The sequence below is a fragment of the Liolophura sinensis genome, chromosome 7, assembly GCF_032854445.1.
Source record: "Liolophura sinensis isolate JHLJ2023 chromosome 7, CUHK_Ljap_v2, whole genome shotgun sequence".
Classification (NCBI taxonomy): Eukaryota; Metazoa; Mollusca; class Polyplacophora; order Chitonida; family Chitonidae; genus Liolophura; species Liolophura sinensis.
The window spans coordinates 43,564,696-43,589,312 of record NC_088301.1 but is presented as its reverse complement, the minus strand read 5'-3'; the positions used below and the strand labels follow the sequence as shown (position 1 = coordinate 43,589,312).

The following is a 24,617-nucleotide window of genomic DNA, read 5'->3' as shown; positions in this document are numbered from 1 at the left end:
TAAGATAGCTAGTATATAAAGTAAGAGATTACAGGACAAATTCTTACAAAGAGAAATAGCCAACAGTTTTCAATGATAACGGAACGACGCAAGGAATGTTTTAGGCGAATGAATTAAATCCATATCATGCACATGCTTCTTTACAAGTTGTCGTTAATCAAAACATGTGCGTCTAACTTGGGCTTTGGTTGCATTTATTCATTCATACGTCCAACGTGGAGATGATATTTAACAGGATGAATATCTGGGCCCAGGTTTAAAGCAAAACTTTACACAATTATAAAGCAAGAGAATTACATTCATTATTCATTTCAGTGACACAGCATTTATTGCATCACACACAACATACAAGACCTAACATATTCTACCAGGCTGGTTATGTAAGCGCCATATCCATGACCCTTCGTTATATTGCTATACCTGTAGTGATAATTTACAGTGTCGAAATTCATAAAGCTTAACACCATATTCAAAAATTTTCACTCATTTGCAAAGGCGGAGGCTTATGGAACAGGTGAAGGAAACCGGACTGCCCGGAGTAAGCCACCACCCTTCGCCAGTTTCCTGGATGACAAACCTTCAGCTAAAAGCCCCAGCCAGACCTGGATTCGAGCCTTCGACCTCACTGATAAAGACACTGATCAGCAGAAGCCGGGCTTTAATCTTCTGCAGCTCCTGTAGGCCTGCATGCGCTGCACAGCGTGGCTGTGGATTATACGGTATACCGTGCTATGTTGTAACACAGGTCAATGTAGCAAGTTAGGATACTATGTACACAACTGTAACTATGTAGTCGGAACATTTTTTAAAGCCGATTCTACCTTTCCGTGGTAAATACAGTTATATCATGACTGCAAAACATGCACAGTCGATCAATTTTACTTCATCAATATACAATTTATACAGCTACACGCATCAGATGTATCTGTGTTTAAATATACTACTTGTTGATTTGTCAGTCTTTTTATTTCACCAACATAAGAGGTTACAATATTCGAATCACTTTAAACCAGCTGTAGCCGTAAACTGTCCTCATATATACAGTGAAATATCCTACAGGTATTAGTTAGACTGCCTATACGCGAAACCTGTGAGCTTGTCTTTCACCTTTTAGATACGGGTACCTTAGATTAGCGTTTGGCACCTCGATATTCGACGATGGTGGTATTAGACGAAGGTCTGTTTCTCCCGTAAACTGAGAGATCGATATGGTTGACAAACTGTGTGTGTGATTACAAGGGTTGAGCAACGGCCCAAACACCACGTGTCCATGTTTTCTCTTAAGTGCAACACCACGGGTTAGATGTATTTATCCGGGTCTCCAGCACACTTAGGACTTTAGAAAAAGAAAAACTCACAAACACAGATGGGTCAATATATTGATCGATGTCGCATGCTTGTCACAGACAAAAGGCTGGACTTGAGAGATATGCGGTAAACGGCTATATATACGAGGAAAAAGGAGACTTATTAAAAGACCCAAGTGTGGGTTTTTATATAAACATGAACACATTTGTAACGACTCTTAATATATAACTACCGATACACAGGGCTATATATTATACGCCTTTCTCCGTATTTCTTATACCATCATCCAACAAAATCTCTCCACAGTCATCACCCAGTCAACATTGTTACCACACTACAATTAACAGCAACACAAAAGAAAGAACACAAGCATGTCTTAACATATCCGGCCCTTTATATATGTGAAACATTCTTGATTACGGCGTTAAACATTCGATCCATCAATCAATCAAAACGAAAGTGAACATTTGCTATATTTAATTCCTTCACCTTTCTGTCATCTACCCGGTATAAGAGGATAAAAGGTGAGTCGTTCCAAAGTTTAATCTAATGCGTATACGGCGTTAACCGTCAATCAATCACTCAATCAGTTAAAATGAAAGAGAACGCTGCTACATTTTATTTCTTCTTTTAACTCTTGTCTGTCATTTAACACCACGTAAGATGGTAAGGGTTGAGTGTATCCCGCGACTGATCAGGATAAATGACAATCTTTGCGCATCTCTGGATGCGATGGAGCCTTGCAGGCAGGAGTTCAAATCCCGACACCTGCATATTTCTTAGATCAATGTGCCAGCATTCCATCTCTTTACTATTGGTGACATTTGTAAGACACCGGGTGCCAAAGATTGCACACTGGGATATATTACTTGCATCATCTCGAATGGGATTGTAAATTTTAATAAAAAAATGCACAATTATAAAACAATAATGATTTAATTCTGCGCGTTTATGTTAAATATGTATACGTGACCTTACCATGTTGATAAAACCCTGGTGACATATGCAGAAACATAAGAAAAAAACTTGTCTGTTACAAATTACTTTTCAACGACCCAGATCAAGCCATGTATGAGATCTGAAAATGGGGTGAACTGTTTACAAATCACAACAGATGTCCCTGTCTATAAAATAACATCCAAGTGCATGCTTTTGAATCCAGACAGCTTAGGCCTCCATAAAACAGGCCACAGCTGCGATGTTTACCCGGGCCCTCCTCCCGCCATTTCCCCTCAGTAAAAAAATTATCTACAAACATAAATATTTACACAACTCGGCAATATGACAGCAGGGACAATCTCCGTACCTTGCTGAGAGCCAAAGGCAATGTTAACGGGCAAGCTGAAATATACGCACATCACGCCCCGTGATTGGGATAGCGACATGTTCATGTATAGGTCTACGAACAACTGACTTGTTGATTCTTCAACAGTATATCCGAAGTGAGAGTAGTTGAACATGCCTGAGTTTATACTATATGTCACCACGCTTACCACTGGCATCTTGCTGCACCGGTTTTCAAGTCATAAAGACTACTGGTCTGGGGCCAGGGGGTATATATTCATCGCGTTAAGTTAGATCACCCCGTTTGGTATATGAACAGTTGCAATCAAAGCGCATCTGAGATACATGTTTTATTATCGACAGTTCACATTCTAGCATAGTACACGATTCGAATACTGATTTCAATCAGTCGCCTAGAACATACCTTGCGCCTTTCGAGCATAACTGAAAACTGCTTCCCTTTGCATGATTAAGTCATATTATCGTACTTTATATACTTTATTAGTTCTATGGTAGTTTGTTTTAAGCATCGTTTTGGGAATTGTCCTTGCGATTATTGACCTGGAACGTCCATCTTGGTTCACGATCGGTATACGAATGACGCATAGATTCAAATCAGTTCTAGAGAAAGCGCGACTATATGCGGTTTTATGGCCATCATAGTGGACACCGCGCAATTCCTTAACGTTTAATCTATATTTGGTACAGCAATGCTACCACAGAGCTCACGAATTCTGTTCAGCTCAATACTAAAACGTTTACCTTAACATGGATTCTAATTAAAAACTAGAACTGCATGCAGTTATACGGCTTCCAAGCGGTCTGTAAACACTGCCTTTAGAGTCCATTTTCTAAAACTTAACACTTTCTCCACCACAGGCCGTTCAAATCTATCAGTTTTATGTTCTTCTGAAAAGACCCCAGGTTTGTCTAATATAAGCAAAAAAAAAAAAAAAAAATTGACGCAATCCATATTACGCGATAAACTCTCTGAACAAGTGAATTGCATGTAACTTGTCGAAACCAGATCTTATATTTTCAACGAAAACAAAACTATTTCAGCAATACCCGGCATCACGACCTCCCACAAATTAGTGAACCACAGCGTCCACATGAATTGGTAATATTGGTAAGGAGTAGACTGGACTGGAACCCCAGGCCGATAGGACTAATAATTTCATGGTAATTGAAGGAAAAAAAGAGAACAAAGATTGGCAGAAATCAGCTGGATTTGAACCAGTGACTGCTAGGGGCGATGTTCATTGGGGCTATGGTAAAAGGCAGTGAAAAGAAGAAGAAAAAAAAGACATTGCTCTCAAACAGCAGTACTGTGTCACATATATAGAGATGCCCTGTAGCCAGTACTCTACAGTGAACAGGTTTCATGCAGTATAGCATGAACCTCCCGTGTTATTTGAATGGAAGGTTTTGTCAATTTTGGTATGTATGCACACGTACATACTTCATATTTTTGATATTTTGGTCATAACGTGAAAATTATTATGCAAAAAAAACAACAACAACTGCAATTTAAAGAAAAACTATATGTCGTAGGAAAAAACTAAAACCACGGTTGTCTTCAGCAGGTCAATCTCAACCGTAGGTCATCATGTGACTAAAACGACCAATAGCAAGCTTCCACATTTCTCGACCGAAAATATTCAATCCTGATACCTTCATATTGCTGTGTTCTATACATGTGTGCAAAACCTGATCTCAGCACATGCAGTACATTTTACGACACCACCCTTAACATTTACTTTAACATAACTCCTTGTTTTTGTACCCCATGGCCAGATACTTGGAGTAGGACATAAACTGTGTCTGCAGTGTATTCAGATATAGAACATCACATTAAAACATAACATTTGTTCTCAGACAGCTAACTTGTCTTATGTGTCACTGGAGAGACAAAAAAACATTCAAGCAATACTCAATAAACAAAGAAGGCATCGATTTACAAAACACTTTATTTAAAGCTCGGAATTGTAAAGATACACCATGTGCATAAGACAACCATACAGTGGTGTGTAAAAGACTTGGCAACACCTGAAGTGGATTAATACAGAGTTTTGCTGCAACATAAAGACAAAACTGCAGACATTAGCACAGATCTACCTATTGAGGGAAACACCTTAACAAGGTAAATCTGGCATACACATATTCAATTAAAAGATACAGCTCAATCCCTAAAGTATTCATTCAACCATCATACTATCCAAACCTTTACAGCATCACACAATACACAATTCTTATAAGTAAATCTGGTTCACAGTTATTACTTTCTTTCCTAATGAATTAATACTGCTATATTATTCAATATCCCCTTCCTAAAGGGAATTCAAAATAGGGTTGATTTAATTACAGCTTCAATTAAAGCCAGATATATGCATTACATGTTTTAAATCTAAGCATAAATTCTGAAGGGAATGTACCTTATCTACTGAGTATGTATGTAAATACACAGTCTTCACTATGTGGTTTATAAATAATTTTATTAGCCACTGCGCATTGTGGAACATATCAATAAGCAATAAAATATAGAGCAAAAATATAGTGCAAAAACAAACAAAACCTGTAAAACTTTTGATAATGACAACCATAAAACTGAGTAAATTTACAGGACTCTACAGAGAATCTTACTCTCGGGCCATTCTTTTTATCATATGTTTAACATATTAAAAAGCTCCTGCATCTGGAAATACTCAAAGATGCTGATGGTAGAGTTTTTCTTTAAAAGATATACCTGCAGTTAACGGATGTAGAAAATTTAACCTATGTTACCTTTCACAGAGACCAAGGATATGGTAACATTCACAATGTTTCACAATTGGGTATTTTCAAACAGTCCATCTTCAACCACATCAGTTACACTGTAGGATAGCTATATCGGTTAATGTGACTTGTAAAAGTTTTGTAAAACAACATATTTATAAGTTAGAGATATGTGATGTTAGTGCCCAAAAATGTTCCATGCCAGACATCTATCAATCTTCACAGTATCTACTAAAGCACAAAATTGAAGTCTTTCATTCAATAATTTTTAACTTGAAAATATTCAACAATGGCACAAATACAAAGAAAGGTTAAGGTTTTCACCATGTGGCACAAATAAATTTAATAACTTCCGAATACAAACTAACAAATGAAACCTGGTTTCAACTAACTACAAGTAAATGCTTACCCAATTTTTAAATTTACTGGTCATTTAATACTACTGTAAACCCGAACAGCTTGTCCATGTAATACAGTGAAACTCCACGTTTATCTAGTATACAACAATAAAGTTGGCAAAATCGTGGAGACTGATATTCAGCAACACTGATGGTGGGAAAATACTACAGTTTATATATGCACTTGAAACTGAGGTAGACACATACAAATGCCTTCACCAAACAAAATGTGGCCACCAAACTGATCCAAGCTTTCCCACAAGTAGCTCAATCTGACTTCCACCAGTACTGCATTCAATATTCAAAGGCAAAGCTATTATCTTTAAGCACTAAGAATGCAAAATGATGGAATACAACATCAGACGCAAATGCAGTAGCCCTGTTACAACAATTGAAAAAACCCTCCCCCCAACCCCAACAAGAGAAAATAAAAAATGCTAACACCAACCACCCCATCTCCTACTTTCCTGATGATATCTATTGGAAATAATGGAGAATAAAAACCATCCAGAAACAGACGGCTTTATGTTGTATCTTCCAAACTATTAAAAGATGGCTGAGATTCAAGTGCAGTTTCCCAAAACTGAGAAAAAATTTCACTGGCCCAAAATGAAATTAAAAACATTTAAACCATATTGAAAAAGTAATAGCACAATTAAGCACATGGGTTGACATAACATGCCATCTAATTAACAGATTCCTTAATACAGACAGACGGGATATCAATTCAAACTCTCTGGCATATGTACATTTCACTCACTGATATGGATATCCAAAATTTCATCGGAATTGGCGTAAATGTTAAAAGACTCACAGCAAAATGTATTCAAGTTCTCATTGTAACAAATGATAATAAAACATAAAAAAACACAGTACAAAATCCAGCTAACTCAGAACAAGTTTACATATTGATGTATTCAATATTTTGACTTAAACTAATCCCCATGATAACTATTTCAATAAATTAAAACATGTTTGTTTCCTTGCTATTCAGTGGATAAAAGATATCCTTGGAGTTTCACAAGCTGCTCCTACAAAATCTTACTATTTTGATTCTGCAGTAGATTTTTTATTTGAAAGATAATCCCAGTACACAACCTCCTATAAATCAACATTCATTTTTCATCTTTTCATCTGCATCATTACCACATCAAGCATGTCTTGAACCACCGATACTACAAACAAGCCATGTCAGCATCCTTCACAAACAATCAAATCAGTTCTAGCATGAACAACCATTCATGCAGTTCTAAATCAATGTCAAAATGCACCACCTCTTCAGGGAAAACATAACATGCATTCCTGTATTATTCCCTTCACAAACAACCATCCCTACATCCATTCTACAAAGAACCATCTTTGTACCTCAGCACATCACCATTCATGTATCATTCCCACCACAAACAACCATTTCCACATCCTGACTATCAAGAACCATCTCTGTACACAACCACATAATGCACATTCCAGTATTATTCCCGTCACAGACAACCTCTCCCACCTCCTTGCCACCAAGAACCATCTGTACATCAGCACATGACCATTCTTGTATCATTCCCACCATACACAACCGCTCCCACCTCCTTGCCACCAAGAACCATCTGTACATCAGCACATGACCATTCCTGTATCATTCCCACCACGGACAACCGCGCTCACCTCCTTGCCACCAAGAACCATCTGTACATCAGCACATGACCATTCTTGTATCATTCCCACCACAAACAACCGCTCCCACCTCAATGCCACCCAGAACCATCTGTACATCAGCACATAACCATTCCTGTATCATTCTCACCATAAACAACCGCGCTCACCTCCTTGCCACCAAGAACCATCTGTACATCAGCACATGACCATTCTTGCATCATTCCCACCACAAACAACTGCGCCCACCTCACTGCCACCCAGAACCATCTGTACATCAGCACATGACCATTCTTGCATCATTCCCACCACAAACAACTGCGCCCACCTCCTTGCCACCAAGAACCATCTGTACATCAGCACATGACCATTCCTGTATCATTCTCACCACAAACAACTGCGCTCACCTCCTTGCCACCAAGAACCATCTGTACATCAGCACATGACCATTCCTGTATCATTCCCACCATACACAACCGCTCCCACCTCCTTGCCACCAAGAACCATCTGTACATCAGCACATGACCATTCCTGTATCACTCTCACCACCACGGACAACCACGCTCACCTCCTTGCCACCAAGAACCATCTGTACATCAGCACATGACCATTCCTGTATCATTCCCACCACAAACAACCGCTCCCACCTCAATGCCACCCAGAACCATTTGTACATCAGCACATGACCATTCCAGTATCATTCTCACCATACACAACCGCTCCAACCTCCTTGCCACCAAGAACCATCAGTACATCAGCACATGACCATTCCAGTATCATTCCCACCACGGACAACCGCGCTCACCTCCTTGCCACCAAGAACCATCTGTACATCAGCACATGACCATTCCTGTATCATTCCCACCACAAACAACCGCGCTCACCTCCTTGCCACCAAGAACCATCTGCACATCAGCACATGACCATTCCTGTATCATTCCCACCACGGACAACCGCGCTCACCTCCTTGCCACCAAGAACCATCTGTACATCAGCACATGACCATTCCTGTATCATTCCCACCACAAACAACTGCGCCCACCTCAATGCCACCAAGAACCATCTGTACATCAGCACATGACCATTCCTGTATCATTCTCACCACAAACAACGCTCCCACATGCTTGCCACCAAGAACCATTTGTACGTCTGCACAATATCACGTGTTATAGCATTTACGAAAAAATTCAATCTACCACTGTGAAATGTATCACTATAACAATGAACAACTTCTTGCAACATTGTATCCATAAACACCTTCCATGCATTACTGCAACCATGGACATTTTTCATGCATCACTACATTCATGGACAATTTTCATGCATCACTACATCCATGGACAATTGTCATGCATCACTACATCCATGGACAATGGTCATGCATCACTACACCCATGGACAATTGTCATGCATCACTACACCCATGGACAATTGTCATGCATCACTACATCCATGGACAATGGTCATGCATCACTACACCCATGGACAATTTTCATGCATCACAACATCCAGGACTATTTTCATGCATCATTACATCCATGATAACCATCCATGCCTCACTGCTTCCATGACTGACATCTATGCATCACAGCAGCCTTGGACCCTCCTAAGGCACCACTGTTAACAACTTACATGCATCAGTTCAACCATAAGCACAACCTTGCAACATTGCATCTACAAACAACTCCCATGTATCCTTGTAACCAGGGCAAACTTACATGAATAATTGAAGCCATGAACAACTGTTGCACACAACACTGCAATCATCAACATCCACAACATATCACTACGCACTTGAATAACCATACTTAAAAGTATACCAATCTGTCCTGAAAATCTTGCAGAACTTAATCACCCATGCCAAACCATTCTGAACTGTAGCTTTCACACAAATGTGAAAGAAATCAATCACAATGTGAGCAGCAATTACTGGGATAAAACAATAAGAGATAACCACTGTGTCCCTCACATTCTTGACATCTGCACACAAAATATGTATCAATACTAATACTGCAACATGTCTTTGTGGAATATTGATACCTGGCATCCAAAAAAAAAGAAAAAAAAAAGGTCAAAAAGATAACAAATACCAGGCTATGACTGGGTGGAAAACAGGCGGTAGTTGACATTGAAATCAAACATGGCACATAAAACCTCACTTTCTCTTTAAAAAATTTAAAAATTGATTAATGTGGCATTTTAATAAAATGATATTTGACAAGATCTGAGTCATCACATAGATGTATGCATAAAATTTCACTCAACAGTACATGTAAAGCTGGGTCACAGATGTTACAAAAATGTAGTTGGTGACAATGAAGTACTGTCTCAGAGACAGGCAGAGTGGAAAAAACCTCCTATACTTCATTTGTGGATTTCATATCTTATTCAAGAGATCCCCCAAAGCTGCAGTTGTCCAGGAGTTCAACAAGAGAAGTAAAACATTGTCTGGACACATATTTGTTTTTCCATCTCTAATGATATCTGATACAAGGCTAAATACCAGTATCTTCTTGTAGTCTAGCAGATAACTAAACATGCTAAAAGAAAATGTGTTGGCTGCATTAAAATAAATTGACAACCATTAAATGCTTGTCTTCTCACCCCAACCACACCTTAAAAACAAGAAAGATAAATAAATAAGATTACTAATAATAAAGAGAGCTTGGAATGTCAATGTATGTAATGTTATGTATACATATACATATATATATATATATATATATTAAAAAAAACAGATCATATGAAAGTTGACTGTCAGTTACATTTGATAATTTTCTGCTGGGAGCGATTTCCTAGTTCAGAGGAACATAAATACATGGGTGACAACTGGCCTTAATATGAACTGAACTCTTACTGTTAACCAATGCTCAACAAAAAAGTTATCACATTCATCGATGTGTATACTGCTGTATATTTCTCAGAAATGACCACTGCCCACATGCTTGTACATGAATACTGCAGTGTTACCGAGCACGTGCACTTGGGCTATCTGTAAGTAGAATATTAATTCTTCATGTGTTCCTTTCAAATATTGTGATTGAATTAGAAAAAAGGGGGGAGTATATCATCTAAACGGAAAAAAAATTCAATGGTGGGCTAAGTCCCTCTGCACTTATTTTAAGCTTCTTAAATTTCATTTCATCATTTCCTCTATGTTCCCACTTCCTTGACACAATGTGCACACCATAAAATCCACTAACACAATGGACACAAATAAGCTGTTATATCCAAATATTAAACATACCAAAAATGTTCCACAAAGCTTATTTACATTCCAGTAAAATTCGATGTAGCACTAATATCAATCTTGGTGTGTGTTGTTCTTGAATACATCTCTTTCTTCTTTCTCTCAAAATACACTATATTTTGTGCTATCATTTCCAAACACTACCATGTGGAAGTACTGACAGAATGATCCAGAGTCAAATGACTTAGATAAATAAGCACATTAATGAAGCAAATCATGAAAAAAAATTTTCACACAAAAGGCATATATAATATGTATATGATAGTAGAAGCTGTGTATATTGGATAAAACACAACTCTTTCTGATACCCTTAACCTTTCTATCTTGTAGGTGCATCATCAGTCTGTCAAAAAGCATTAAATCGCCCCCATATGCAGGCTTTACTGGTCCTCTACTACAATGTTTTAAAATATTTGTACCAGTAATGTAGAGTTTAAGACAATCCAAACATTAAAATTTTTCAAATCAACTTTTCAGAATTCATTACATAGCACTTTTAAAAATTTTAAAATAAATATTTTGGAACAAGTTTAAATATTTAGCTGGGGACCGTCAGACGTCAACTAACAGGTTTTGAAAAAGTAACTTTTCGGATCCATACTAGATACTGCCATGCTGTGTTAGTGGTTACAGTAAAACAGCTCATCATACCTTAAAAATAACTTATAAAACACTTGACTTTGAAAATGTTGTCAAACACTAATTGGAAACCACACTTCTGCACTGATCACCATCTCCATCTAGGAGGCATATGCTGCCATCGTGTTACATAAATTATTCCAATTTCATCACAAGATATTCATCAGATAACCATGCATTTAAAAAGCATCTTATGGGACAGTGCTCGAGAATATCTCACCAAACAATTCAGCAAAGGATAGACACGGCGGGGTGGATATAGTGTAATTCAATAAACTTCCAAGAAAGATTTCTAGTCTGAAAAAAAAAAATCAGCTTTTGCACATTTGAAACAATGAAGAAAAAACCAATAAACAAACAGGTCAAAACATTCTGACCAATTGACGGAAACATTTACACAATTATATTTCATACATGGCACATCAATAGCGACCTATACTTGCGAAAAAGTCTAGCCAATCACAAAAAAAAGTACACATGGATAACCAGCCTGAATTTACATGTACATGGACTTACCCTACTCACTGCAATACATAAGAATATGCAGTCACATGCTAATAGAATGCCAGGGAGGTCTGAATGATCAAAGCCAAAGAAAATGTAACTAAATCAGTTACCCCCAAAATCTAAATTCTTTACATTGCTTTCCAATAGCACTTCTCCACATTTTTATGAACCAAGGAGTGTCCCTTGCTTCATGAAATTAGGTCAGCCTTTATTCAGACTCGTCATCAGTGAATGCTCTGGGAAGCTCGTGAACAGTTTGGCGGAAGAATTCCTCATCAGTGGATGTATAGGTTGGTGCCACGTCTGAGCCATTGTTTGCAGCGTCATCAGAGAAATCTTGTGGAATGTACAGCATGTCTGGAGTAGCATCCCCAACCAAATGGCGGTCTCGGTCTCTAGGCTGAGGGACCTTGCGGAAGGCCATGCAATGAAGATGGTCTTGTTTCACATAACGCCAGCGAGCAAACCCCATTGACTCAATGGCCGTTCTCCAGCTTTTGATCATTGGAGCATTACGATGCTGAGGGTGAGAATCAGGTGTGATAATTACGAGAAGTCCATTCTTCATTAAAAGTTTTCTGGCCTTTTGGCAACACAGCCATCTTTGGTATGGGGCCGGGAAATATTCAAGAAGTAATGAGAAGACAACCACATGGAAACTGTCCTTGGGAAGTTTTTCAATTGGGCTCCTGAGATTGCTCATGTAGGTATCCAATGTGTCCCATGCCAGCTGTAGCGTTTCAGTTGTCTCAAGGTGTAAAAAGTCACAGTGAAAAACACTCTGAAAGTAGAAGTTTGCTATAATCAAAATCAGTATATCAATTGCATAAATAAACACAGGGTCAAGGAAATAATGGAGGGACTGGAGATCTTGGGCTGATTCCACCAACAGATTTTTGACTTAATTCAAAATTATATACTCCACTATAATGCAAAGTTTGTAGTCTCAAATTGTTAATACATATGTAGCACAGTCCTTAAAATAATGTTTCAAATAAACTTAAATGCTGAATTAAATAAAAACTGAACTTGTGGAATCAGCTTCATTTCCCTAAACTGAAAACGACATTAAATTTGAAGTATCTATTCTTAAAAAAAAAATTATTTTGTAGGTTAGCGGTAAATGAAAAATGGACTTATAGTCTTACCGGTTTTGCAGGGCAAATATCAATTCCTACAGGAAGAAATTCTTCAAACTCCAAGAAAGGGTTAAAGCAACTTCCAACATCTAGCAATCGAATTTTACCCTCAAGAGGCAATTGTCTGCAACACAAATGGATTTGTATTACAAGCAGAAGAAAGCATTATGAAAAGATACGACAGCAATATGACAAGTAACCTGTAAAAAGTTTCAATTTCATTACTAGTTTGAATAATACACCTATATTGTATGAAACCAATACATCTGGCCAATAATATGAAAATGTATGAAACAGGTTATGTATAAGAAAATAGAGTATTCCATTCTGTGATCCAGAATACACATATAACAACAATCACTATTTGTTTATTCACTTGTTATTTAATGTTAATGTCATACCCAAAACTTGTCACTTATACAATGGCAGTAATTTTTTGGGTGCAGGACATTAGATTTTCGTATGTTAACCACCGACATATGGCAAGTTACGATGAACTTCTGTACATGTGTATGTATGCCACACTGATTTTTCCAATGAATATTTTGGCTGTGCACATGGCCACATAGTTATTGTCACCAATTCACCCATAAACAGCGAATCTACGCATTCCCTGCTTTGAACTTGCACCTGTTTCCCGGCTAAAGGAAGGCAACCACCTTAACCCACTCAAGTAAACCAATTCTAATTTTTTCATATTTACAGACCATAATGTCTATAATCAAAGTAACAAAGCATAAACTTACACAGTGTCGTACTGTTTGTTCCACATGTGACTGCCATTAGCATTGACCTGATCCCCTGCTCCCAATGCTTTACAGTTCTTGTTCTTGAGCAAACATGCTGCACATTCATTGGCTTGTGAATCTCCTTTAGCATTGGGGCTCTGCTGAACAGTTTGCCTCTCAAGGGCTGACCTTCTGGCATCTTTCTCCAAGACCTTCACCAAGCCTCCATGCAAGAAGTATTCAAGCAATGTATCTCTACACCAGTCTATTCTTGTATCAGGTCGTTTAGTCCAGTGATCAACAGCCAAATGATGCATGGCATCAGCATATTCTGATAAAACTTCCTCATCTTGACAATGATCCTGCCAAGTTCTCACAAAATCCCCACCTACAAGAGACGCCATCAAGCCTTAATGAAACAAACATAGGGTGTGAAAATTTAAGTAGAATTAACAACATTACCAGATGTAAAATCAGATTTTTTTTCTTTTTTTTTTTTTGGTTACATTTTAACTGTATTCTTGTTTCTTGACTGAACTGCTGATATCCAAAGTGAAGGATTATCTCAGCTAAGGGTAAAACAAATTAAGTACACGGCAAAAAACTGAATTTGAGAATTAACAATTAATACTGACAAATTTGTGGAACTTTTAGTCCAAAATTTGTTTAAGTTGTTGTTCATTTTTTGCACACAGATTCCTGTTGCCACAATACAGCACTATGAGTTCGTCCATACTAGTACAAGATGGATTTATTTATTTATTGAATTAATTGGTGTTTTATGCCATACTGGTACTCAAGAATATTTCGCTTACAGGGCCATGGACAGCTATATGGTGGAAAGAAACCTGATAGAGCCTTGGGGAAACCAACGACCATCAGCAGGTTGTTGGAAGACCTTGAGTGATAGCCTGCATGTGCTGGACTTGAACTCACAATGACTGCATTCGTGGGAGGCTCCTCAGTCATCGTTCTTGTACTATCATAGAACTTGTGTACAGACATGACAACATTTTTCTCTGCTGTTGGAGAATATACTGAAGTCATTTTATTATTATTATTCTTTACTATTATTAACTCTGGTGTCCCGAGTACTAAAAAGTTTGCCGGCAATCTGTGGATAAAAGGACAGTATATAGTCTTACTATATGAAATCGGTCGAGAAATAAACGAACAAACTTGGTTCAAAATACTGTGAACAATGCTGATTTGAGTACGGCACTATCTTCCAAAACTCAGTCAAAGCGAAGTAAACAAGGACTTCTCACAAAGAAACTGGAGAAAAACGTCATATCCAGGGGCCGAGGGGAAAAATTTTTTTTAGTTCTGTAGACAGCACAGCGAAAACGCCGGTACACATCAACTTACTTTCTTTGTATTTTCGCCGTAATCCGGCATGAACGCCTTTCACAACGTTAGCCAGGCGAATATGATCTTCTTTACTTTCATCTATATGGTCAGATTTGGCTGCCATTCCGTATAAATTGTGATCAAAGTGTTGACCATCAGCAGCCAAACCTTTCTCTTCCCTCGATCAGCTGAGCCGATGGGCGGAAAGACGAACAGACATATACCTGCGTGAATATTACCCGGGTGATTTTCACACAGTGAATTGTCAAGCTTCATGCTGTGAACGGTTTTTTACGGCACTGGTGTAAATGTTGACCCAGTTTCTGTATACTTTTTCGAGGATGCCTATGAAACGACGTTTTTTTCCCTTTCTACACTTTAAGAGAATGGGTGTGCTTACCTTCAAAATTGTAACATTTTTTGTCTTCTTAGAACTGAATGGGCTTTTAATTATAGCACTTTTAAGCAATTGTTGATAGAGCTATAGGCCTTGTATATTAGAATGTTTTAGTTGTTAATCTTTTCGTGAGAATGACCTTTTGGGTACATATGCCTGCATTTCAAATTTATCGCTTACTCGTCATATATATGAATTCAGTTATATAGCTTATAACTGGAATGTATATTTGCATAAACGAATTGCACGATATAGTGTTAGGCATATATTAGTATAGGCTAGCATTATATATTTAGGATATATAGGTAGCGGTAAGCGAAAAATAATTGAAGCGGTTCCACCACATTTTTACCCTCTTTTCGTTGATTTAATTCATTTCATATATTGTGTCGCAAGGTATTGCAATTTCAGTATATGTTATATATATATATATATTCTTGCCACATCCTCAGACGTGTTTGTCGTCATATGACTGAAAATTGTTAAGTACGACGTTAAACCCTAACCACACACTCGCACTCACTCTTCCGACCTGAGAACCTGAGATATGTAGAGAAATATAGGACCGCACGCATTCATATACAGTACCATCTCACTCGCAGCGTATATCTGTAACTCGCCATTCAAGTTTAAAATCGTGTGAACTTTTCAGCTTAATATTTACAAACTTTCTCATTTTATTTGCCATCTTCTTTGAAATGCTGTATAGTATGCATGGAAACTATCAACATTTTTTTAATATAAAGAAAACGCAATATCGGCCATATATATACTGCTTAATCGACGATCTTACCATCATGGCTATACCCTAAAACTTCTCCCTACAATTTTATTGTCGCGACAACCTACATACATATAAACAAATAAACACTCAGTTTATCTGATATATGATTACTTTACACTGATTCTTTAGTGTAAATCAAGCTATATATTCCATATCCATTTAAGAGTGCTTAGTGCGTCCGCCTCGAAGTCGGAAGGCCACGGCCCACTGCACGAATTCAACTTCTTAAGTTGTTTAGCTTAAGCAACATAATACTATACATATGTCAGTGTTTGACTTATGTGTGATCGAAAAAAAAACTCGTCTTCTGATGGACTGGAGCAAAAATACCGACGTATTAAATTTTCTGGACATATTATTAAACTGATATTTACTGAACGGAAGTTTTGTGAAACCGGGTATACTGCATTGTATCGGGTACCCAAGACTTTAAAGTAAAAGGAAGTTAAAATGTGAAGCAAGATTCCTGATACAGACCTCTGAAAACTGTGCATAAAAATACTTACAGTTATTTTTTCAGATTTTTTAAAGATTCTTGACGGGCATTCGGATATGTGAATAGTAATATACTGACGGTATCATGAGGAACTCTGACGTCACCTTTTTTTTCCTGATGTTCACGAACAGGAAGCAATTTTTGAGAATCTTTCATGAGTAATCTTTCACTTATGGATAAAAAGAATTATTCCATCATTTGTGATTAGGGCTTGAAAAACTTCTGTGACGTCAAACTCTGATAGAGGTTCCATAAAGCCTACTTTAGAATTCAAATTTTTCAACGCCTTTAAATCTCTTCACACGAATCTAAAAAAGATAAATGAAAGTATATTTATCCATAGCTTTAAGTGGTCTATTTAGTGATGACTATTTCGATTTTTAGAGGTCTTTTCCTTTTAAAAATGTTATTGGCTGTTGTTGCCTCGTTTGGCGCTCAGTATTTTTTTCAATTCCATACACACTTGCCAATGTTTCAACAACAGTTATGCTCTCAGGGCAAATCTTTTTTCCTTTCATGTTTTCTTTTTCACTTTTTCACGCCCTTTACTATGCACTGACTGCACTCAACTTTTATGTCTCCTATTTTCGTATATAAACGTCATGTTTTTTTTGTAAATTAAGTAAATTGTTTTGTATGTGAATGTAAATTAAAAAGAATGGAAGTTTGTAATCCATATACTTCGTCGACATTACTCTTAAGAAAATAAACTGTTAAGTTTAACAGAAAATTTGTTGTCTGAGTGATGCTATTATGTATATATTGCAGCAGATTATTCTGTTTTAAAAAATACACATAATCTATTAATTTGACATAACCAGTCTATTAGACTAACAGGATATTATGTTGAATATGACACAATACTGTGTTATAGCAGAATACATACATTCTGTAAAATTTAACAGATCGTTTTTATTGTTATCCATTTCGAACATTGTTTAAATACACGGTGTGTGGCGTTGTGTGTGCTCAGTAATAGGCTATTCGTGCATCACGACCTGTATTTCAATCTTCATGAGTTGACGGTGGACATAGGTGAACAAAACCTTGATCATAAGGCGATATGCAGACGAGGACGCAAGCGCGAACGATCACCATTCAGATGTACTTTTTATATTGGCCCGGATGAGCAAGCGAGAACCGCATTATACAGCCCTGTCGATCAGAATCTTTGTATTGCAAATATATTTTCCGTAAGATTCCTAATTACTACCAAATAAATTATACAAAACATATATAGGCTGAATCAATGGTATATATATGGTATATGTGTGTCATCGCTTATGTATGGTATGAAACGATTAATTTGCACCTGACTGTTCTCTCTATGGGCATAACAATTCGGGTGTTAAAGGGGAACTGCATTCAAACCTTTTTACTTTTGCAAATATGTTTCATATGCCTCACTTGTCAGTGTATATGTAAATCTCTGACACAACTTCGTTATGGAAGCAGTTCACTATTTTCCCTTAACTACATCTTTGCCTGTAGTGGATGGTGATATATATATATATATATATATATATATATATATATATATATATATATATATATATATATATATATATATATATATATATATATATATATATATATATCATGGAATTGCTTTCTGAACGTCGTGACGCGTATATATATTTAGCCGTTTCCGTCATTCATCTTTCATGAAATGTAACGTTTTGGGTGACGTCACCATGCATCAAACGTACGTGTCAGGAGCACAGTATAACGCAAATCTACGACGTTCTAAAATCAAAGGAAGACTGGAATATAATTACAGACAATTCAGATTTCTGGGATAATCTTCTAGTCAAACGTAATTTATCTTACAAAATGATGCAAAACAATCTAACACATTCACCGCAAAGTGTTTACTTTGTTAAATTTTAAAAGCAAATCGAAAGCTCTTTGCAGAATTCACCATTAATCAAAACAGTTTAACTTTTCCAATTTTCTGATAACATGTAGAACACATATATATGAGTCCAGTTAATTGAGTTTCCTTTTTCTTTAATTCTCAAGCTTCGTTACGGATAACGTATATTTGCTTCTTTCAGCATATAGATCCGGTGAAAAAATTTATATATTGTAAACAAACGGATCATAGGCCTATGCATAATGTTATAAACATATAAATTTAACGACTTATATACGTGTATGAATTGAATATGTTACTAAACGTATTGCATTGTGTACAATGTACAACTATTTTGATGTGCTGTGATTTTACGACAGTTAATTCCCTGTAAAAGGCGTGTAACCACGGATGATACCATTTTTGGCAATATCATATTTCTTATATACAAAACTGATCAGAAAGAGAAGTAAACAGCTTTAACATACCAACCAGTATCATGAACATCGATTGCTTATATTAATCCATTAAGGCTTATTGTAAGCCTACCGCCCAGCTATTATCAGACAGATATATACAACCAGTTATATATTATATTTTTATTACAGTAGTAATGTGCATAATAGGTATGCTTAAATCTTATATTTTGTTGTACCGGTATCTTTATCTACTTATAGCTATAACACGATATGCTTATTTTATAGGAGGGGAAAGGTGGCCAAAGCAAAATTAAAACGTTCCGCATACATGTATAGGCGTCCGAATTTTAAAATTTCTCCCGGATATAGCCTTGGATTTATATTAGACTGAAAAGTCTGTCAGCAACCTGCGGATGGTCGTGGGTTTTCCCCCGGCTCTGCCCGGTTTCCTCCCACCATAATGCTGGTCGCCGTCGTATAAATGAAATATTCTTGAGTACGGCGTAAAACACCAATCAAATAAATAAATATATTAGACTGCATGTAATACAACTCATCAGCATCCGATAATACTGACAGTAAGCCTAAATTTTAATATATTCTTTACTAAAGCATATCAAACAAAGAACAGGATAATCTTGGCAAAAAAATAATTTCTATCTATCTTACGATCCTTTGTTTAACTAAGAACCAGTCTCGACCTGCCAACTCCCATTTCACCTGATTCTAAGAGTCATCATCCTATACAAGCAAATAAATTAAGTTTGAATCTTACAATATTTCGAAAGTAGTATGTTGTCCATGCATGTTTGATGCACTGTAGAGGAATCTTGCAGCCAAATTGATTTTACCGAGCTGTATTTATAATACGGAGGACTATTAAACGCATTTCTTTCTTGTATAGATCCTCAATAATTCACCGTCCTACATCTGGCTTTGGGACACGAGGCAAAATAAATCAAGTATTTTATGACATGACGCTAAATCTATGGTTCTACTTCTCCTCAACAATATGATTTTACTGAAAACTGAAGACCGATAATCGAATCTGAGACAGTGGCCAAAATCCATTGTTTGTTATTTTGCTGTTGACACAGCAGGTGCCCCTGACGTCACTTAGAACCCCTTGCTAACACCTTTTAATAACAATGTAGTCATCCGCGACACAAAATAGGTCAGATGTTATTGTGTATTAAAGGTTGCCCGAGTCTCATCGTGCCATATAATGCCTACTACGTTAAACACAAACACAACCAGTTAAAACAAAACTTGTACTGTGAACCACATTGGCAAGAACCGGAATGTCATGGTGCTTCTGATGGCGGAAGGATATATTTTTATTTACATGTGTAAAGAGTCCGGCCTCCGAAGTGTTGTCTTTCAAGCCAGAAAAATTCACTGTACGAAGCGGGAAAAGCAGCGAGCAAAATCTCGATGTCAGGTTAGTGTAAAATAGACTCTGCTTTCTTCAGTCTTCCATCCTAATTTTGATGTCGTGTCGAAATGCGCTATCTGGGCTTGCTATTGACATGACATATTGTTGTTGTTTAGAGACGGCATTCGGTCTGGGGTAAACAATTTGCATAGTAAATGAACCGTCCTCTGTGAACTTTATTCCCGCCAGTTGCGTAAAAAATACGATATTGGGAGACAGTAAACGAAGCCTGTCGAGCCGACAGCACAGTTACTGTCACACGAGAAGTTGTTCAGGAAAAGTTAGAATGTAGTCGGCAAAAAGATGAAATGGGAACAAAGGCATGGTACCGGTGGTGGAGATTGTATTGTTGATTTTGTGGCAGCCATTACGGACGGGTCTTTATTCATAAACAACGTCAATTTTTTTGCTCATTGGTAACTTCAAAGGTGATCAAATCGACCTGCATGTTTCATGAATTGTCAGAAAGTTGACATCTTCTTTTGGGCAGTTATTTTTTTGGAAGCATGTCATTGTGGATGTGAAAGTGTTTTCGTTTTTGTACGGCTTGGGGTGGTACGGTCGCGTTGAGAAGCTTAGGCGTGTGTGCGAAGAAACGGGAGCAGCACGGCGTGTGCTGGCCAAGCCCTCGTCAGCTTAGGGTAAACATCGCTGATGCTGGATGACAGCCCAAGAGGTCACTGCACCGTCCCCATTCTGGGCTAGAAAGAATCGCCATGATCATTCGTTACGGCGGGTTCGGACTGTCAGTCTGACAGTTTACTCCTGATCTCGGAGGGCACAACACGTGGTAGGACTAGTCATGTCAACCAGGCAGGTCTGTCCCCCTCCCTGCCCAGAAATAACCCCTCTGACATTAGTTTAGATATGGTAGTGCTCAGCGAAGCGACACACAAAGCATGGATGAATATTACATTGAATTTTAGGTTGATTTTTTTTTTTTTTTTTTGTGGAAACGAATTATGAATTGAATGTACACATAGTAGAACAGTTGAGCAGGTATAAACCTGTAACCAGTGCAGAAGAAACTCTGTTTTTATAATATCCGAAATGTGTGTTTGGAGCATTAGATAAGTAGGCATTTCTTTCAGTGTTGATTTGATAAATCTTGATTTGCTGATATGTACACAATGCATACTCATGCTACATACATGTATGCAAGTGTGTTATGACTGGTTTACTGCACTGAATTTGTATGATAATTCAATAATCAGTTATACACATATGTTGATAAATTAGTGGTAGCCCTCAATGATAATGCTTACACCCAAACATTTTTACCTGTTTAACCTGGTCAGTTGTGTTGATGCTCTGTTTAATTTGATGTTAAAAATAAACACAGTGTATTAATGCAATTGTAATTATATGATAATTAATTTATTCCTGATTTTTTTTATGCATCTGTTAATGTATGTTTCAAACCATTTTATTTTAACTAAATTGTATTGCTGACTCCTTTGTTATTTATGACTGGATATTTGTGTACTTGTATTATAATTAAGACAGTTGATTGCATATATTATGGGGCCTCATATGTAGCTATACTATGTCCTGATGTGGTTAGTTGCGTTGTTTTTTATCAGGTTTGTGTGCCAAAACAAGGTATCAGTTCAACATGTTAACATAAGACATGGGAATGCATGTCGTTATTGTTCTTTCAGTTAACTCACAAGTATGTGTTAACAGGAAAAATCAACACATTCGGCCTTAACGAGAAGAAAAAAAGGAGTAGTAGTGTTATTCTCCATACTATCATGAAATTTAAATTTGTATTTATCTCAGATTTTTGTAGCTAGCTTTATAACATTATCTGACTTAAGTGTATGTTAGCTGGGTTGACTGAAAGTTGTCTACACATTGATAAGTGAAATAATTAATCCTATTCAGCTAATAAACTTGATCACAATACGGGTATATAGTGTTTAACCTGATGATGGGAGTTACAGATGATAAGAACTAAAAGGTACCAGAAGTGCTTATGAAATCCACAGTACATTTACATGAATAGTGATAATGAGCTGTATATATCTTAAATCATATTCAAGGTAAATGCTGTGCCTTTGTTAATGCTGTTAGAGGTGGACAGTGGTGAATTCCACAACATGCGGCAATATTTTAGTGATTTGAAGACTGCAGTGATAGGAGCTACATGTGCTATTGGTACTAGGGATTCTGAGTAAGAGGTATACAATTAACAGTAATGATTTCATGAGCACACTGATTTTGGCTACATTTCGAAAGGGTAAATGTTACGAGCATTGTGAACTTGAATGATGTACGTACTGTTGAAAGGTGCATGAACCACTGATGACTGTGGTAGTCATTTCATTAGCACATTGGTACTGTACAAGCTCTGGTGCATGTGGCACTGTTTTTGTTTTTCTTGTATTTTTTTGTTAATGGGCTCAGTGTGATGTGTTAAGGCTATCCATGATAATTTTGTGAGCAGAATATTAATACAGCAGAGAGTAAGGATTTCTTGTGCACTGTGGTAAGCTCTACATTTAACAGTAATTACATGTGCGCCATGGTATGGGTTTTATTTGTTTTATTTATTTGATTGGAGCTCTATGCTGTACTCAAGAATATTTCACTTATACAATGGCGGCCAGGATTTTGGTGAGAGAAAACGGAACAAAGCTCGAGGAAATCCATGATCATGACCGGTTGCTGTCAGACCTTCCAAAGTACGACCGAAGAGGAAGCCAGCCAGGATTTGAATAGACAGCGACCATATTGGTCGGGCTTCATGGACATGTAATTTTCATGGAGTTGCATGTATTTTATATGCAAAGTACTACATTTAACAGTAATTTTTGAGCACAGTGGTACAAGTTATATTTAGCAGTGAGTTATTTCATGTGCTCATTGGTAAGCGCTACAGTTAACAGTGATTTTATGGGCACAGTGACAAGAGCTAGAGTAAAGGGATTTTATGGGCACTGTGGTAAGAGCTACAGTAAAATGATTTCATGGGCACAGTGGTCAGTGCTACATTTAACAGTGATTTCATGGGCACTGTGGTAAAGGGTTACAGTAAAATGATTTCATGGGCACAGTGGTCAGTGCTACATTTAACAGTGATTTCATGGGCATTGCGGTAAGAGGTACAGTAAAATCATATGGGCACAGTGGTCAGAGCTACATTTAACAGTGATTTCATGGGCACAGTGGCAAGAGCTACAGTAAAATGATTTCATGGGCACAGTGGCAAGAGCTACAGTAAAATGATTTCATGGGCACAGAGGTCAGAGCTACATTAAAGTGATTTCATGGGCACAGTGGCAAGAGCTACATTAAAGTGATTTCATGGGCACAGTGGCAAGAGCTACAGTGAAATGATTTCATGGGCACAGAGGTCAGAGCTACAGTAAAGTGATTTCATGGGCACAGTGGCAAGAGCTACAGTGAAATGATTTCATGGGCACAGAGGTCAGAGCTACAGTAAAGTGATTTCACTGTAAGTGCTACAGTTAAAAGTGATTAGCATTTGATGGAGATGTCATGGGCACAGTCATTAATGTGGTGATCTCAATTTAACAGTGGGAATTTTGTGAGCATAGTGTGATACATGTAAGTTGAATTTGTTTGTGTGATCGTGCATTTGATAGCAATTAAAAATATCACGGGCACAGTTGATGAGGTACAGTTGGGTTGCAGGGTAATTTTTCTGGTACAGTGATAGGAACTAAAGCTTCACTGGTCACTTGGGATTTCCAAGGTAATTACATTCATATTTATGAGATACTCCATTTCTATATTGTGGGAAAAATAAACAGTTAGTTATGCGCCTGTATGCAAGAGTATATTTTGTGTATTGCTACATCACAATTAAGTTATTAGTGTAGTTGTAGGGATGTTAGCATATTAACTTTTGTGAATACATAAATCTGGATGTTTTGCAATTTATCTGCTACAGTATTCTGCACGTGTACAGCAGGGCCAAATAATACGGTGTATGCTAGCCTCTTTAAAATTTGCTATGAATTTCTTCATGTGTGTGACATGTTGAAAGCTTCGAAAAAAGTTCCATTTGTTTGTTCCAGTCAGACAAACAGCAGATGTGCTTAACCTTTACTTTCCCATAAGGTGCCACTCCAGGTGTTTTTGTATTTACTCATTTTGTGTTGTTATTATTTCATGTTGTTCAATAGGATTTAATGTAGGCCTACATGGTAGTAAGGTGTATTTCAAATAATTTAGTCA

The 24,617-nt window shown here is 37.3% G+C and overlaps 2 protein-coding genes across 8 annotated transcripts in view; one reads left to right on the top strand and one right to left on the bottom strand.

Annotated features, from left to right (window-relative positions):
• Window positions 1-10,170: 10,170 nt before the first annotated feature.
• LOC135471150 (S-adenosylmethionine sensor upstream of mTORC1-like) lies at window positions 10,171-15,204 on the bottom strand. The gene is made up of 4 exons (XM_064750237.1): window positions 15,044-15,204; window positions 13,694-14,063; window positions 12,957-13,071; window positions 10,171-12,589 (listed from the first exon to the last, which is right to left on the bottom strand). The coding sequence occupies exons 1-4, from the start codon at window positions 15,147-15,149 to the stop codon at window positions 12,017-12,019; spliced, it is 1,164 nt and encodes a 387-aa protein (XP_064606307.1). The 5' UTR covers window positions 15,150-15,204; the 3' UTR covers window positions 10,171-12,016.
• Window positions 15,205-20,332: 5,128 nt separating this feature from the next.
• The window catches only part of LOC135470069 (forkhead box protein P1-like), a 61,806-nt gene continuing 57,521 nt past the window's right edge, over window positions 20,333-24,617 (top strand). For all 7 annotated transcript variants that reach the window (XM_064748797.1, XM_064748794.1, XM_064748799.1 and 4 more), the window contains exon 1: window positions 20,333-20,417. The gene's annotated coding sequence lies outside the window, so the exon portion shown is untranslated. The remainder of the gene's footprint in view (window positions 20,418-24,617) is intronic.

What these genes read in the sequence shown, in the direction of transcription:
- LOC135471150 (XM_064750237.1), bottom strand. Translation starts at nt 15,149, where the DNA reads ATGGCAGCCAAATCTGACCATATAGATGAAAGTAAAGAAGATCATATT. An exon ending in AACAAACAGTACGACACTGT is followed by an intron (nt 13,072 to 13,693) that starts GTAAGTTTATGC and finishes TTTGTGTTGCAG; the next exon opens with ACAATTGCCTCTTGAGGGTA. An exon ending in ATATTTGCCCTGCAAAACCG is followed by an intron (nt 12,590 to 12,956) that starts GTAAGACTATAA and finishes TTCTACTTTCAG; the next exon opens with AGTGTTTTTCACTGTGACTT.